Source organism: Neophocaena asiaeorientalis, unplaced genomic scaffold (assembly GCF_003031525.2).
Source record: "Neophocaena asiaeorientalis asiaeorientalis breed wild unplaced genomic scaffold, Neophocaena_asiaeorientalis_V1.1 scaffold46, whole genome shotgun sequence".
NCBI lineage: Eukaryota > Metazoa > Chordata > Mammalia > Artiodactyla > Phocoenidae > Neophocaena > Neophocaena asiaeorientalis.
Genome location: NW_020175393.1, coordinates 6,087,358 through 6,106,074, shown reverse-complemented (window position 1 = coordinate 6,106,074; position 18,717 = coordinate 6,087,358). Strand labels below are relative to the sequence as shown.

The 18,717-nt window shown below is 39.7% G+C and overlaps 1 protein-coding gene across 1 annotated transcript in view; it reads right to left on the bottom strand.

Moving 5' to 3' along the window:
- DNAH8 (dynein axonemal heavy chain 8) overlaps positions 1-18,717 on the bottom strand; it is a 318,214-nt gene that overhangs the window by 177,886 nt on the left and 121,611 nt on the right. The window contains exons 36-41 of the mRNA XM_024766073.1: positions 12,805-13,004; positions 9,931-10,084; positions 7,296-7,459; positions 6,053-6,155; positions 4,932-5,036; positions 4,401-4,562 (exon numbers count right to left, since the gene is read on the bottom strand). Coding sequence (XP_024621841.1) covers positions 4,401-4,562; positions 4,932-5,036; positions 6,053-6,155; positions 7,296-7,459; positions 9,931-10,084; positions 12,805-13,004 — 888 coding nt within the window. The remainder of the gene's footprint in view (positions 1-4,400; positions 4,563-4,931; positions 5,037-6,052; positions 6,156-7,295; positions 7,460-9,930; positions 10,085-12,804; positions 13,005-18,717) is intronic.

The following is an 18,717-nucleotide window of genomic DNA, read 5'->3' as shown; positions in this document are numbered from 1 at the left end:
CTCTTGCATTCCTGTACACTAACAATGAAATTTCAGAAATAGAAATTAAGGAAACAATCCCATTTATTATTGAAACAAAAAGAATAAAATACCTAGGAATAAACCTACCAATGGAGACAAAAGACCTGTATGCCGAAAACTATAAGACACTGATGAAAGTAATCAAAGATGATATAAATAGATGGAGAGATATACCATGTTCTTGGGTTGGAAGAATCAACATTGTGGAAATGACTATACTACCCAAAGCAGTCTACAAATTCAGTGCAATCCCTATCATATCACCTATGGTATTTTATCACAGACCTAGAACAAAAAATTTTACAATATGTATGGAAACACAAAAGACCCCGAATAGCCAAAGCAACCTTAAGAAAGAAAAACGGAGCTGGAGGAATCAGGCTCCCTGACTTCAGACTATACCACAAAGCTGCAGTAATCAAGACAGTATGGTACAGGCAGAAAAATAGGAATATATATCAATGGAACAGGATAGAAAGCCCAGAGATAAACCCATGCACCTATGGTCACCTTATCTTTGACAAAGGAGGCAATATACAATGGAGAAAAGAATAGTGGTGCTGGGAAAACTGGACAGCTACATGTAAAAGAATGAAATTAGAACACTTCCCAACACCGTACACAAAAATAAACTCAAAATGGATTTAAAGACCTAAATCTAAGGACAGACTCTATAAAACTCTTAGAGGAAAACAGAGGTGGCACACTCCTTGACATAAATCACAGCAAGATCCTTTTTGGCCCACCTCCTAAAGAGATGGAAATAAAAGCAAAAATAAATAAATGGGACCTAATGAAACTTCAAAGCTTTTGCACAGCAAAGGAAACCATAAACTAGACGAAGAGACAGCCCTCAGAATGGGAGAAAATATTTGCAAATGAAGCAACTGACAGAGGATTAATCTCCAAAATATTCAAGCAGCTCATGCAGCTTAATATCAATAAAAACAAACAACTCAATCCAAAAATGGGCAGAAGACCTAAATAGACATTTCTCCAAAGAAGACATACAGATGGCCAACAAGCACTTGAAAAGATGCTCAACATCACTAATCATTAGAGAAATGCAAATCAAAACCACAATGAGGTATCACCTCACACCGGTCAGAATGGCCATCATCAAAAAATCTACAAACAATACATGCTGGAGAGTGTGGAGAAAAGGGAACCCTCCTGCACTGTTGGTGGGAATGTAAATTGATACAGCCACTATGGAGAACAGTATGGAGGTTCCTTACAAAACTAAAAATACAACTACCATATGACCCAGCCATCCCACTACTGGGCATATACCCTGAGAAAACCATAATTCAAAAAGAGTCATGTACCACAATGTTCAGTGCAGCACTATTTACAACAGCCAGGACATGGAGGCAACCTAAATGTCCATCAACAGATGAATGGACAGAGATGATGTGGTACATATATACAGTGGAATATCAGCCATAAAAAGGAATGAAATTGAGTCATTGTTAGTGATGTGGATGGACCTAGAGTCCGTCATGCAGAGTGAAGTAAGTCAGAAAGAAAAACCAAATACCGTATATTAACACATATATATGGAATCTAGAAAAATGGTACTGATGAACCTACTAGCAGGGCAGGAATAGAGACGCAGACATAGAGAACAGACTTGTGGACACAGAAGGAGGAAGGGGAGGGTGGGACGAACTGAGAAAGTAACATTGACATATATACATTACCATGTGTAAAATAGATAGCTAGTGGGAAGCTGCTGTATAGCACAGGGAGATCAGCTCGGTGCTTTGTGACAACCTAGAGGGGTGGGATGGGGAGGGTGGGAGGTAGGCCCAAGAAGGAGGGGGTATGCAGGTATATGTATACATATAACTGATTCACTTTGTTGTACAGCATAAACTAACACAACATTGTATAGTAATTATAATCTAATAATGATGAGAAAAATAAAATGACTACCCTAAGTCACCAAGAAAAGCTTAAATTATGTTTTTCACTAGGTTTAAGAAGGCAGCAGACTTCACAGGGAAAACTGGAGGATGTTTCATTACAATAAAAAATAAAATAATGCTCATTCTCATCAATATTATTTGATGCTTATAATAAGCATATTAAAAAATACTGAAAGGGACCACATGGAAATATTAAGTCATCATTTCCAAGTGGTGGAAAAATGGGAAATTTTTATTTTCACTTTCATATTCTTCAAGTTTTCCCCAATTTTTGCAACAAGGATCCATTGTGTTCATAATCTTAAAAACGGGTTTGAGAAGAAAACAGAGGTGAAATTTTAAACAATTTTAGATAAAAAGTTAACATTGTATAATAGGCAAATTTATTTGGGAAACCTGCTTTATAAAATGCAGTTTAGGGACTTCCCTGGTGGCACAGTGGTTAAGAATCCGCCTGCCAATGCACAGGACACAGGTTTGATCCCTGGTCCAGGAAGATCCCACGTGCCATGGAGCAACGAAGCTCATGTGCCACAACTACTGAGCCTGAGCCCTAGAGCCCGTGAGCCACAACTACTGAGCCTGTGTGCCACAGCTACTGAAGCCCGCGCGCCTAGAGCCTGTGCTCCACAACAAAAGAAGCCACCACAATGCGAAGCCCATGCACAGCAATGATGAATAGCCCCTGCTCGCTGCAACTAGAGAAAGCCGGCACGCAGCAACGAAGACACAACACAGCCAAAAATAAACAAGTAAATAAATAAATAAATTTATTTATTTTAAAAATAAATGAAATAAAATGCAATTTAAAGAGTAATATATATATTGAGTGAATATATTGAATGACTATATATTGAATGAATATAGAATGAATATATTTATATATTTATATATTCATTACTCTTTAAAGCAATTTTTCCAGAAAATTGAAATTTGCCCACTACAATGTTAAGATTTTTATCTAAAAATCTTTGTGTGTATGTGTATATATATATGTATATACACACACATTAAATAAAGTCCTAAGAGTTAGTCAACTTTCCTACTATATCCTGTTCAACTTCGCTGCTACTTTAAATTTGCTTTTCAACTTTTCCAACTTTAATCCTATATCTCCTTCAGCGTAGAAAGGGTGATCAAGCTTTCCTGAGAGACAGAAAGTATGTTGATTTAGTCTAAGGAGCTATTTTTCTCAGCTTATCAAATAAAGTATTTTATAAAGCTTTATCGCAAATGCTAATAAGAGTATTAAAGTTTACCAAGGATATTATACAATACAAAAACAATATTAAAATATTCTCTCCAGTGAAGGTTGATTTTATGTCTGTACTTGTCATTTGAATAATTTCATATCATTTCAGCTGCCTCCACTGTGTGTGCAGTAACATAGGATTTGGAGTTCAGGTTGGGAGGAGCAGCTGGGGAAGTAAAACCTGCCTATATTTTCCTTGGATAGCTCTTGCCTTCTATCCCACACTATCTCTGACCCAGATCACAAACCAACACTTTTCATTTATCTTGGCTGAAAATGTAATGGAACTGTTAGCTCTTCATTTTCTGTGCCCCGTTTTAATAATACCTGGCACCTGACAATGCACTTCTAAGAGCCAAAGGGCAGGAGAGTTGTTCAAGAGAACACCTGCTCCAGCCTCTTCAAGGTCTTCTCTCTTTAAAACTTCGTCACATTTAACGTGGGACTTCCCTGGTGGTCCATTGGTTAAGAATCTGCCTTCCAAAGCAGGGGACGCAGGTTTGATCCTTGGTCGGGGAGCTAAGATCCCACATGCCACGGGACAACTAAGCCCGGGCACCACAATGACTGAGCCCATGCGCTCTGGAGCCTGTGCGCCACAAGTAGAGAGAAGCCAGCGTGTCACAATGAAAAATCCCACATGCCGCAACGAAGATCCCATGTACTGCAACTTAGACCCGACACAGCCAAATAAATAAATTAATTTAATTAAATATTAAAAAGGAACTTAGTCGTATTTAACAAATTATGCCAATTTTTAATTATTTGAAGGCAAAATAAACAAAAGGCAAGGTGGATTTCATTTCGTAAAAAGATATGCTCCTTCCTTTTATATATGTCCATATCTATATCTGTATCTGTGTCTATATTTATGTATGAATAGATATAGATAGACGGTTTTTATATATAGATAGGTGTCGCTTATACATAAGATGAAATTTCTCGTTAGTGCTTTAGTCTCAGTGTATATCCTCAATGATGGAAGAACAGTGGCAAATCCTCTTCTCAGGGATGGGATGGGTTGGCCTAGAATGGTGTAGGTGGACAAGCAAGTGGTCAAGCAGGTGGTTGGGGGCTGAGGGTGGGTGGGCCTCTCTAACTAGTTCTAAGCTTGAACAGCCTCCACATCATCAGGCTAACTGCCTCCTGAATATCTTTCCCCCTTATTTCGCTATTTAAATGTCATGTATTCTCACCTGTGCTGGAAAGTGATTGAGGAAAGGTAAGAGCTGAAATCCTGAATCACTGATTTGATAGAATGCAGATCTAATTATATTATGTAAGGACGACATCTGCATTTTTAACATGTCCAGAAGCCAAATCTCCACGGGACCTTTGGCCATAACAGGATTATCCAACTAAAAGACATATTACAAATACATTACAAATTGATAATAATTTGGTATTTTTACAAATGTCATAAATCAAAGTACCTCAGGCAAAGCAAACAATTTCATATAAAATATTTAAAAAGTGAGTAAAATCAACTAATACTATATGTGGAAAGAACTATAAAGATCATCTGGTCTAAAACTTTCATTGTATAGATAATAAAATGAGCCTCAGAGAAGTTAAATGAGTTATCCAAACTAGTCTGTTACAAAGCCAGGGCTACAGAACTAAAACCCGACACCACTCCCCTCCCTTTCTTTCATAAGAGAATTGCATTCTCCTCAAATCTAAATTTTTAAAGAAATCCTAATAAAATTTTAACCAAGTTAAATTACAATAATTTTTTCTCCTTCTCTTGATATGACAGCCATGATACGATCATAGTCTTTTGCGTGAAAGGTCACCTCATTTATGTTGTCAGACACTGCAGGGAGATGTGGCTATAAGAAAGCACAAGACAGAGCAAACACATCATACATGACGTTAAACACAAAAGTCACTGAGACGTTTTTAAAAGCTTTACTATTTTTTATATTTGTAAGAGATTAAGAATTTACTTCATTGTCTCAAAAAAAAAAAAAAAGACTCTTCTTTGACCCTTGACTGACTTGGAAGCCCACTTTTAAAAATCCAGCCCTACAGAATGTTTCCTCCAAGACCTACAAATGCACCTCTTACATTATGGAGATTTGACTAGTAACTGTCATCTTCCTCCCGATGGACACTGAACCACATGGTTCCTGCCCTCTTCCCTCCCAGGGACAGCTCAGTCCTTCTCTCTTGGCTCTATGTCTGCCTTACACAGCTTCTACTTCCCTCCTTTCCTTTCTCATCCCCTCAACTCCCTGGAAACCAACAAGGAAGGTATTACTAGCTGTTTCCCAAATTCCCAAACCAGAAATGTCCCTGGGATGGGTGTTCCAGTGCCTCTCACACCCAGTTCTCTGTAGTTTTTCTCTTCCTCCTGGAAGTATTGCCCTTGGAAATGGCAATAAAAGCATTTGAGAAGCACTTGGGACAAAAAAAGGACAAATCCAAACCACAATCCCTATTTGATCTAAGAATATTTAGATTAAAATACTCATAACAATGAATTACATTTAGTGAGCACATACTGTGTGTCCAGAACTTTTCAATGAATTATCTCGTGTAATCCTTATGACTATCCCATGAGGTGGAAATGATTAATATCCTGATTTTACAGACAAGGAAACTGAGGCACAGGAAAATTAAGAAGCTGGCCAAGGTCGCCCAGCTGGTGAGTTGCATAATCGGTGACTCTTGCCTCAGGCTGATGGGCTCCAAATACAAAGAAAATAAGACAGTTTATAACCAACATAATTTTTAATACTCTTCTTTCCTGACTGCACTTTTAAGACATTAACTTCGTTTTTATTTTTTAATACATAGGCTGTGAAAAAAAAGGATTTAGGTAACAGATAATTAGATTACATACTTGTATGGTATGGGAATCACTGGCTTGTCCAAGAATTTCCAGGAGAACTGGATCAGATACAAAGAAGAATCTTGGAAATAGTAATCGCTTCTTCTCCAAATACCTTTAAATAAAGTCACGTTACCAAATAATTTTTTTCTGAATTATTAATTTTGGGGTGTTTTAGCCAAGACGCAATCACTAACATCAATAAGATAGTAGCAAACACCTACAGTCATTTCCCATTTGCCTCTGAAATGTTTGGTTAGAAAGAAAGTCCTGCTGCACCATGGATGGCACTTGGGAAAACAAGTGGAAATAAGAAAGTGATCCAGAGCAAGCCTGCTCCATCCTATCTTCTTTCTCATCAAGAGCCCTCCTGCAACCTTTCTAAGAGTACTGTGAATCTCGCGGCTTAAACCCAGGGTGAACACATAATTTACCTCCAAACCAAGATATTTTGAGAGTGAGAGGGGGGACAAATAGCCATTCAGCCAGGACAGAGGCATAAATTTGGACAAACTAAGATATATCGTTACCCTATTTCAAATAGAAATTGAGAATGAACTGCCTTTTAAGAAAACTATCTGTGAGTTTGTCTGGTTAATTGTTCTCTGAGTGCACATCTCTACTCCATGCCTGTAGTGTGTTGACTGGTAGCCCCAAAAAGATATGTCCACGTCCTATTCCCTGGAATCTGTGAATGTGGCCTCATTTGCAAAAAGGGTCTTTGCAAATGTACCAAAGTTAAGGATCTCGAGAAGAGATAATCTTGGATTATTCAGATGAGCCCTAAATCCAATGACAAGTGTCCTCATAAGAGACACACAGAGAAGAAGAGGAGAAGGACATATAAAGACAGAGACAGAGATCGGAGTTATATAGTCACAAGCCAAGAGCCACCAGAACCTAGAAGAGGCAAGGAAAGATTCTCCCTAGAGCCCTCAGAAGGTGCTGCTAACTTGATTTCAGACTTCTGGCCTCCAGAACTGTGAGAAAATAAATTTCAGTTGTCTTAAGCCACCCAGTTTGTGGTAATTTGTTACAGCAGCCCTGCAAAACTAATACAATGCTGTAACTCACCCACCCTCAACTTGAAGGTGTCTTTTTTTGCAGAGAAATTAAATTTATGTGACACGTTAAATTCCTAACACCACCTCAACCATCACTACCAAACCAAAAATGCAGTCAATTCTATGAACTTGTTCGGGATAAAACACCATCACATATAAAAGGGTAGGTAATTTAAAAATTAAATTCTTACCCTGTAAGTGACTTCTGACATACTTCTAATTGTTCATGTAAATGAGGTAAAAGCTGCCCCATAGTTTCATCTCCAACACAGCAACTAATCACATTGGGATTCTCATGAGCTCGCTGCATTATCTTTATCCATGACTTGTCAATATTCTGAAAACGTTTCGCTTCCTAAAAACAAAAGTGAAAGTTGGCATGTGGATAACTGAATGAAGCCAAGTCTTTACTTTGGCATCTCTTATAGTTCCTCAAACCAGCCTATTAGTCTCAGGCTACATAATTTAAAGGGGCAATTTTTTTCTTCATCTGAATTAACTCTGGAACAAGAGAACTGCTTATTGAAATGCTGCTCTATCACAATGAGGTTTATCGCTGATTTTTTTCCTTACATTTAATACATTTTTCAAAGTGCCACATGATTCATTTGCAGAGCTATCAACTTAAATCGCAAATGTAGTCTTTCAGTACCCCAGGTGTTCTGGTTTGATGAGCAAACTGAAGAAGCATGAAAATAATTTGATCTCAGTATTTTGGAATAATTAAAGCTTAATAGTACCCCAGGAAAAAGAAAAAAAGTAAAAATCCAAAACAAAGCTTCATTTACATTTTTGCAAATGAAAACTTTCTGTTTACCATGGATGATATTAATATTTGCATTCAATTTTTTAAAATGCTTTTAGAAATTGGCATAATCTTGCCTCTGTTAAAACTTTTTTCTTTCTTTTTTTTTTTTTTGCGGTACGCGGGCCTCTCACTGTTGTGGCCTCTCCCGTTGCCGGAGCACAGGCTCCGGACACGCAGGCCCAGCGGCCATGGCTCACAGGCCCAGCCGCTCCGCAGCATGTGGGATCCTCCCAGACCGGGGCACAAACCCACATCCCCTGCATCGGCAGGCGGACTCTCAACCACTGCGCCACCAGGGAAGCCCTGTTAAAACTTTTAAGTGCACTTTTAAAAAATAAAACTTTCTGATTAAAAATGATTTATGTTTGAAAAATGTGTTACAAAGGGAAACCAGTTATTTTCAAAATTCTTTATCCTTGATTTTTAATCTATAGTGATGCCATAGGTATGGAAATTCAAAAGAGTAGGCTTAGGGGACTTCCCTGGTGGTCCAGTGATAAAGAATCCACCTTCCAATGCAGGGGACGCGGGTTTGATCCCTGGTCAGGGAAATAAGATCCCACATGCCGCGGGGCAACTAAGCCCACGCGCCACAACTACTGCACTCACACACCTCAACAAGGGAGCCCGCGTGCCGCAAACTACAGAGCCCACACACCCTGGAGCCCCTATGCCACAACTAAAGAGGAGCGCCGCGCCGCAACAAAGAGGCCCCGCGCCGGCAACGAAAGATCCCGCACGCCTCAACAAAGACCCCGCGTGCTGCAACTTAAGATCCGATGCAGCCAAAAAAAAATTTTTTTAATAAATGTTTTTTAAAAAAAAGAGTAGGCCTAATTTTATAAGAGGAAAATTACCTTCATAGAATAATTATTAGTAAGTTACTGGCATTCATTTAAAAGGTCCCATAAAGCTGTTTTAAAGAATTTGTTACAGGCTTCTAAGGCTAAGTTTCCTTGCCTCATGTTTCTGATCTACTATTAGTTAACAACTTACTAATAGTTAATTTCTGTTTACAGAATACAGATTATTTTAACTCTTACTCTCAGAGGAATAAGTCTAATTCTAAGAAGAGATGAACTATTATAATTTAATAGTATCATATTCAAATGTACCACACATCTTCAGACAACCTGGAGATTTGAAAATTATGTGAGTTTCTTGTTTCTACTAATGTAAATCAAAGGTCAGCACTTTTTTTAAAAAAAACTTCTTTGTAAAGGGCAAGATACTAAATATTTTAGGCTTTGTAGGCCATATGGTCTCTGTTACAATTATTCAACTCTGCCATTGTAATGCTAAAGCAGCCACAGACAGAACATAAATGAATGCACATGGCTGTGTTCCAATAAAACTGTACTTACAGAAACAGGTGGGACTTCCCTGGTGGCACAGTGGTTAAGAATCTGCATGACGGGCTTCCCTGGTGGTGCAGTGGTTGAGAGTCCGCCTGCCGATGCAGGGGACACGGGTTCGTGCCCCGGTCCGGGAGGATCCCACATGCCGTGGAGCGGCTGGGCCCGTGAGCCATGGCCACTGAGCCTGTGCGTCCAGAGCCTGTGCTCCGCAACGGGAGAGGCCACAACCGTGAGAGGCCCGCGTACCACAAAAAAAAAAAAAAGAATTTGCCTGCCAATGCAGGAAACACGGGTTTGATCCGTGGTCCGGGAAGATCCCACATGCCACGGAGCAAATAAGTCCGTGCTCCACAGCTACTGAGCCTGCGCCCGAGAGCCCGTGCTCCACAACAAGAGAAGCCACAGCAATGAGAAGCCAATGCACCTCAACAAAGAGTAGCCCCAGCTTGCCACAACTAGAGAAAGCCCGCGCGCAGCAATGAAGATCCAATGCAGCCAAAAATAAAATTAAAAAACAAAACAGGTGAGTTGGCCATAGTTTGCAAACCCCTGGTGCAAACAATCAAGACATGACTATATGTCTTTCTGAAGACTTTTACAGAGACATATAAACAACATACACTAAATTATTCTATCAGCAGTTACAGAAACCATATTTACCTGAGGTAGCTGTTTGGCAATATCCCCACCTACAAAGACAGCTTCAAGATAAACCCAAAGGTTCTGGACTACTAGCCACTCTTCAATTATATCTGAGGAAGTGGACAATTTATATACCCAATTCTGGATATTTTTTTTAAATGGAGCATTATATCTAAAAAGTAAGAATGGAAAGATATTACATTTTGAGGAAGATTCAGAAAATAGTATGGCTTATAGCAAATAATAGGAGAAAAATTCCTTTGACACTGAACATTTTTTCCTAAAAAAAAAGGCAGCTCCTATTAAACTTCATACAGTTAATAAGATGTTTGCATTTTTATGAATGAAACATATAATTATAGTGATTTCACTTAATGGTCCCATGTATCAGTGATAAACTAAGAAGTTCACAAAGTTTTAAGCCACAGAGGTCCAGTAAAGGAATTATGCTGGTTGCTCCTCTGAGTAAAGGGAAAACAAGGAATAAGATGGCTTTCCAAGTCTTTTGTGAACCAAATCCAAGTGGAAAATCACACAGAGGGTACTGTTGTTACTGGTCTATGGAACCAGTACCACAAGGCCAGGTCAAGCTTGAGGTCTGATGTCTACTACAGATGTGCTCTTCCCACCCATAGACTGCTAATTCCACCAGGCACTACGCCTAGATTCTGCAGCGTTAACGATACAGAATTGCTATCCCCCCAAAAGCCTGGTTCCTGTTTTTTCGCCATCAGGGCTAGCTGAAGTGTTCATGAGAACACAAGGTGTCCAGAAAGCTGGGCACAACTAAGAAAGACAAGAAACAGAGTGGATGCCATGAGGAAGTGATGGGAAGATACTGGGGAAAGACCTAATTAACAACAGTTGAATTAAGAAGCTGACTTCAGTTTGTGGCCATGGCAAGTAGCTTTGAAGTTGTGTAGTGGAATTTCCCGGTGAGTGGCATCTTAAAACTTTACTTGATCCAGGACAGGATGACTTGAAGGGGCTCACATGAAGAATGGGGTTCTTCTGGGAATAGTCTGATGCCACTGTAACCCTTCACTTCTATGGAAGACTATGTTATACATGGAGGTATAAAGGGGTTGTACAAAAACTGTCCCAAGGAGGTAGATGAGTTGATCTGGCAGTAAGAGGCATTTTTCTCAACTCCCAATTTATAGTGTCCATCTGGCCATCAGGCTAGAGCTGAAAGGCAGTCAATATGCAAAAAAAAAAAAACCTTTCAAGATCAATACACACAGACCAAGACAGTATGGAAGGGCATTTCAGGGAGTTGAAGGACTTAGATATTTGGAGCCAAAAATAATTTTGCACAGAATAAAAAAAAAAATCATCTTTGATGGTATGTAACTTCCCAACAAGAAAAAGGGAGATTCGAACCAGCTTTTGTCGTCTGGCCAGGTACCTGCATTGCATAGCTTTGTGTGGTGGAACCTGTTCACAACAGGTAGGAAGGCCCTTGGAATGCCAGGGAATCAGGGACCCACCAGGAAAGTGTCACCATCCAGGGAATCCAGGTGAGTGAAGCCTCACCCATGAAGATACACAATTTCCTTCTCACATCCGGGTAGCCCTACAGATCCAGCTGGTACTGCCTTCTATGAGATCAGTCTGTGGTTGGCTGTAGAAGAGGTTTTCTGGATCCACTTGATGCTGTAAAGTTCTCTAGGAGGAGAATCTACTGAAGTGTTGTGACCTCTTAGATATCCTTATACTCCTTCTAGCGGGGCCTCAACATTGAGTTTACTAGTACCATAAATAAGTACTACAATATTCAGGTTATATGCAAGTTAAGAATGAAATTAAGAAAGACTTCAAGTCCTGAATTCTTGAGCTACACACCAGGTTCAGGTGAATCTACAGCCCTTCCTCAAGAGGTCATCATTCAGGAAATCAAGATGGAAAAATTTGCAATGAACCATGGGGAAGTAGCAGCCTGTGAAGTCTAGGAACCACTGAATGGCCTATGATCACCTTTGCCAGGTTATTCAGATTCCCTGAAAGCAGAGGACACACCCTAGGAGTTTAACCCCAGCAACTTCAACCCAGAATTAGGAGCTTTGTGAGTTAGTACATTATCCAAATACAAGACTGCCTCTGAGCCAGAGGTAATGCAGGATGTCATTCATTAAACAGCAGTCCCAACCTGGAGGTAGGGTATTAGAATCCCCATAGACACTGACCTCTGTTAAAGACCTCTGAGATAATGTGACATATTTCTTACATGTGTTAGGGTGAAGACCAGTTAAGAATTACTGGATAGTCAGCTACGGGATTAGAGGCTGCTAATGCCAAGACAGTGTACTTGATCTGGGTCCCATTTCCTAAAGCTGCGCTTGAGGTAACAGTCACCTTCAAGCAGTTCAGTAGTCCAGTGATGGACATGTTGCCTCGTTTAGGCTGCAGTGGACCCAGCCCAGATATGGCCACTTTTCACCATAAAAATTCCAAGTGTGTAAGTGTCAAGCCCTTCATTATATTCCTTCTTGCGTTGACAGCATACTTTTCCAGGGCTATTGATTAAACACTCGAGCAGGTTTAGCCAAGGAGGGCAATGATGAAAAATCAGAGAATGAAAAGAGAAAGGAGATAAAATGAAGGTGTCATCTTCGTGGGGAGTCCAGATGTTTAGGAGGTAAGCTGCCAATCTGAGGGAGAATAATTATGATGGGGCCCATCAGGGAACATAGGAAGGGGAGATGAGTACCACAGAAGAGATGGAGGCCATGATTAGTAGGGAAAATAGGTAGTTCATGTAAGGACAGACAAGAGTCAACACTTTAGGTCAGAATCTTGTGTTGTGCCACAGCTACAAAACTGGGCTTTTATCTAAAATTATATAACCCTAAATACCAAATCAAAACCCTCCCCTGAAAATTATAAAATTACCTGTTGCTTAGTAAGGAACCTAAGACCATTAAACTATCCTCCATCAAGGTGATAATCTCTCCCGATTCAGTTCCTTTGAGCAGCAGCTCTCCCTTTCCCTTAAATGCTGAAAAACTCAGGTTCTGGTTGGTCCAATTCTCAATCACCTGAGTCAGCTTGGCTTCAATATCCTTCTCCTTAATGGCAGATATGCAAACATCCTTCAGAAGGAAATCAAAGAATATGTCATGACATTTTCAATTACAAATTAAGTGCATTTAAAATCAGAAATTTTTAGCTTGGCCCTAGAAGTCATTGGGTCATTTTACGGCCAAGAAAACCAAGGCTCAAGATGATTGCGTTGCAAGTTCAAACCAGAGCCTTCTGACACTCTGACTACTAATTATTTTATTGTACCACCTACATGAGATAATGGAACTTAAATCATCATGTTCTTATTTATATTTTTAGTTGGTGTTTTTCAGCCAAAATGGATATAATCACAGCTGCTCTATCTCAGCAGCTTTCTATGAGAAGCAAATGAGAATATATATGAGACTCTTTTGAACTCTTTAAAGTAACATATAAACATTGCTATATTCCTGCCTGTTCTGGCCCAAATATGAATATCTCACTTGATTAAAAGTTAATTCTAGTTTTAATGGGTTTTCCTGAGAATCTTTGATATGAAAGTTTCACAAAGGAAAATAAAAATAAGGTATTTTCTGCAACATGCCTCAATTGATTTTCATACTTAGAATCACAGAAGCTCAGAGATGGGAAGGAATATAAAGGTTCAAGGAATTTCCACAAATGATTATATTACAAATTAGTGTGTAGTAAGTGTAATAAGAGTGGTGTGAACTGTTGTGAGTTCTGAGGAGGAGAAATGACTTTTGCCTGCAGCCAGGAGGAAAGGCTTCATTGAGGAGGGAGCATCTGAGAATCAGTGGGATTCCAAAAGGGGGAGGGAGAAGACATTTTACAGGAAGGGAAAAGGCTTCCTTTAGAGGCCATGAATGAAGTAACAGTAAGAATCCAGCTTGGCTAACAGCAGGGAATATGGGGTAAAGAAAGCAGAATATACCAGTGTAGACAACACTAAGAGTCTGTTTTGGGGTAAGAATAGTTAATAACTGAATCCCAGAATTCCTTGGACTTGCAAAATCAAGTTTTCAAAGCATAGCCTATGAATAGCTATACTCTTAAGTGTAAAAACCTACTTATATAAGAATGAGGTGGTCACCAGAGGTTTCTTAAACTCTTTATTTCCCTCAGTAGTATCTGAATGGCATTTATAAATAGGACAAAAATGCTTTGAAAACAAAACTTGTGGCGTGCATGTTGCTAAAAAGAGGCAAGGAGGCGGCAGAAAACTCAAAACCATACATTTAGGGGATATTTCTGGTCATGGGGTGCAGTTTTCGCCTCCAAAAACATAGAATAATGTAAAAAACACAAAAAGAGAAGGTAAAAAACAAACACATTAAGACTTAAAAACAAGGTAAACATCTCCATGAACTAGAAGTGAAAAAGACATGCAAGCCAGGAGGTGGAGCTGAAGCCCAGGCCTGAGGGCTCTGGTCAGTGGGTGCCAACCCCTTGGCTCCTGCAGGACAGAGGAGACTAAAAGTGGCCTGTATGAAAGGGACCATCAGGACTATGGTCTAGATCCCTCCACTGTGGAAGGAGGCTGTCTGTAGCTGCAATCTGGTCATCTAGATTAAATGAACCTAGGGATGCGGCGGATGGGGTGACAGATCCAGGTCCACAACCAAGACCTGAGACAGGTCAGCTCTGCCTGGGTCTGCCCCACCACAGCAGAATAAGGGATGTAAACCACTATTGTAACAGCTGGCTCTGGACTTGAGGAGATGGGGGATGCAGGAAGAAGCCACAAAACCACTAGACTCCTAAGGAAGGCTAAAATGCAGAAGGAGAAAAACAATTTTAACAAATTATAAAAGCCACATTTTTTAAAGCTCGCCACTCAAAATGAGTCCTCTAAAAAATAAAAATTGCAAAACCCTTGGGAATTCTCTGGCAGTCCTGTGGTTAGGACTCCACGCTTTCACTGCCAAGGGCCCAGGTTCAATCCCTGGTTGGGGAACTAAGATCTTGCAAGCTGCGTGGTGCAGCCGAAAAAAAAAAGTGAAAAAAAAAAATTGCAAAACCCATGAAAAGAAATCTGATACTCAGAGAGATAGCCAACGTAAAAAACAATCAGAGTAAAAACTCAGTCCAGGTGAAATTAATTTTATAGAACAATTTGAAAAATAATCTTTAATTATGGTTAATCTGGGGGCCTTGGAGTATGGGAGGTAGAGATGAACTTATATTGGCCATGAGGTGATAATTTTGGAAGCAAGAGGATCCCTACTTTTCTTTGAAATTTTCCATAATAAAAAATTTTAAAATAATTATGTTTAGGATGATCAAAGAGATAAATGAAGAAACTAAAAATTTGAGATTTATAGGCTTGAGAATATATAAAATATTTGAGAATATATGTAGATTTAATAATCTATAAATCTAAGAATCCATAAAAAGGACAGAAAAAATGCAGAAACGAAAAAAGAACAGGTGGTCACAAAAGAAAAAGAACTAAGTTCTAGATCAAGATGGTGACATAGGACGATACTGAACTCACCTCCTCCCATGGACACACCAAACCTACAGCTACATATGCAACTCAAAGAAACCCAAAAACTAGTTGAGCAATTCTAACACATTAGGTGAACAAGGAAAAACTCACATCAAAACTGGCAGGAGAAGCTGAGACAGAATCTCATGTTCAGCCCCACTCCTGGCACAGGGACCCACAATCGGGAAGGAACCCACAGACCAGAGGTTCTCCCTGAGGAGCAAATGATTTGAACTCCACATCGGGCACCCCAACTGTTAAGACCTGTACCTGAGAGGTGAGCACCCCAAAATTCAGGGCTTATGTCCATGAGACCCAGAAGGCCATAGTAAACTGAGAAATAGTTCTTAAGTGGTTTGTTTGTACTCAACCAACCCAGGGCCCAGCACAGAGACAACTGACTAAAAAGCACCTAGTCCTTCTGTGAAAAAAAAGGCCTATTTGTTTAACATGCAGATATACCCAAAGAGACTCACAACAAAACACATAATTAAAGTGTCAAAAGTTAAAGACAAGGAGAGACCTTAAAAACAGCAAGAGAAAGACAACTTGTTACATACAAGGGCACCCCATGAGACTATCAGCAGATTTTTCAGCAGGAACTTTGCAGGACAAAAGGGAGTGGCACAATATACTCAAAGTGCTAAAAGAAAAAACCTGCCACCAAGAATACTGTACATGGTGAAGTTGTCCTTCAGAACTGAAGGAGAGATCAAGAGTTTTTCAGACAAGCAAAAGCCTAAAGGAGTTCATCACCACTACATGAGTCTTCCAAGAAATGTTAAAGGGACTTCTTTAGGCTAAAATGAAAGGATGCTAATTGGTAACAGGAAAATATATGAAAGTATAACTCTCACTGGTAAAGGGAAATAAATAGTAAAGTTCAGAATAGTCTAGCCTCAGGCCGGCAGGTTGGAAGGCTCCAGGAATGGGCAGCCAGTGTGTGCAGGAGTGAATCTGCAAGCTGGCCAAGCTGATTGAAAAAGCAAGCCTGCACCCTCCAAGCTGCACTATTACAATTGGGAGCCAAGCCTCAACCAGAAGTCCCTGAAGAAATTCTACAAAAGCCATGTGGCTGACAGGTACTCCGGCTGGGTGTCAGGCCTGAGCCTCTGAGGTGGGAGACCCCAGTTCAGGACATCAGTCCACCAGAGACTTCCCATCTCCACATGATATCAAATGGTGAAAGCTCTCCCAGAGATCTCCAACTCAACGTTAAGACCAAGCTCCACTCAATGACCAGCAAGCTACAGTTTTGGACACCCTATGCCAAACAACTAGCAAGACAGGAACACAACCCCACCCATTAGCAGAGAGGCTGCCTAAAATCATAATAAGGTCACAGACACCCCAAAACACACCACTGGATGCGGTTCTGGCCATCAGAAAGACAAGATCCAGCCTCATCCACGAGAACACAAGCACTACTCCCCTCTACCAGGAAGCCTACACAAGCCACTGAACCAAGCTTAGCCACTGGGGGCAGACACCAAACAAATGGGAACTACGAACCTACAGCCTGTGAAAAGGAGACCCACAAACACGGTAAGTTACACAAAATAAGAAGACAGAGAAACACACAGTAGATGAAGGAGCAAGGTAAAAACCCACCAGACCAAACAAATGAAGGGGAAATAGGCAGTCTACCTGAAAAAGAATTCAGAGTAATGAGAGTAAAGATGATCCAAGATCTTGGAAATAGAATGGAGAAAATATAAAAAACTTTCAACAAGGACCTAGAAGAACTAAAGAGCAAACAAACAATGATGAACAACACAATTGCTGAAACTAAAAATTCTCTAGAAGGAATCAACAGCAGAATAACTGAGACAGAAGACTGGATAAGTGACCTGGAAGATAAAATAGTGGAAATAACTACTGCAGAGGAGAATAAAGAAAAAAGAATGAAAAACAATTGAGCACGGTCTCAGAGATCTCTGGGACAACATTAAATGCATCAATATTCGAATTACAGGGGTCCCAGAAGAAGAAGAGAAAAAGAAAGGGACTGAGAAAATATTTGAAGAGATTATAGTTGAAAACATCCATAATATGGGAAAGGGAATACAATCAAGTCCAGGAAGCACAGAGAGTCCCATACAGGATAAATCCAAGGAGAAACACGCCAAGACACATATTAATCAAACTATCAAAAATTAAGTACAAAGAAAAAATATTAAAAGCAGCAAGAGAAAAGCAACAAATAACATACAAGGGAATCCCCATAAGGTTAACAGCTGATCTTTCAGGAGAAATTCTGCAAGCCAGAAGGGAGTGGCAGGACATATTTAAAGTGATGAAAGGGAAAAACCTACAACCAAGATTATTCTACTAAGCAAGGATCTCATTCAGATTCGATGAAGAAATTAAAGCCTTTAGAAAAAAGCAAAAGCTAAGAGAACTGAGCACCACCAAACCAGCTTTAGAACAAATGCTAAAGGAACTACTCTAGGCAGGAAACACAAGAGAAGGAAAAGACCTACAATAACAAACCCCAAACAATTAAGGAAATGGTAATAGGAACATACATTTCGATAATTACCTTAAATGTAAATGGATTCAACAATCCAACCAAAAGACACAGACTGGTTGAATGGATACAAACACAAGACCCATATATACGCTGCTCTACAAGAGACCCACTTCAGACATAGGGACACATACAGACTGAAAGTGAGGGGATGGAAAAAGATATTCCATGCAAAGGGAAATCAAAAGAAAGCTGGAGTAGCAATTCTCATATCAGACAAAATAGACTTTAAAATAAAGACTATTGCAAGACACACAGAAGGACACTACATAATGATCAACAGACCAATCCAAGAAGAAGATATAACAATTGTGAATATTGACACACCAAACACAGGAGCACCTCAGTACATGAGGCAAATGCTAACTGCCATAAGAGGGGAAATCGACAGTAACACAATCATAGTAGGGGACTTTAACGCCCCACTGTAACCAATGGACAGATCATCCAAAATGAAAATAAATAAGGAAACACAAGCTTTAAATGATACATTAAACAAGATGGACTTAATTGATATTTATAAGACATTCCATCCAAAAAGAACAGAATACACTTTCCTCTCAAGTTCCCATGGAACATTCTCCAGGATAGATCATATCTTGGGTCACAAATCAAGCCTTGGTAAATTTAAGAAAATTGAAATTGTATCAAGTATCTTTTCTGGCCACAACGCTATGAGACTAGATATCAGTTACAGGAAAAATATCTCTAAAAAATACAAACACAGGGAGGCTAAACAATACACTACTTAATAATGAAG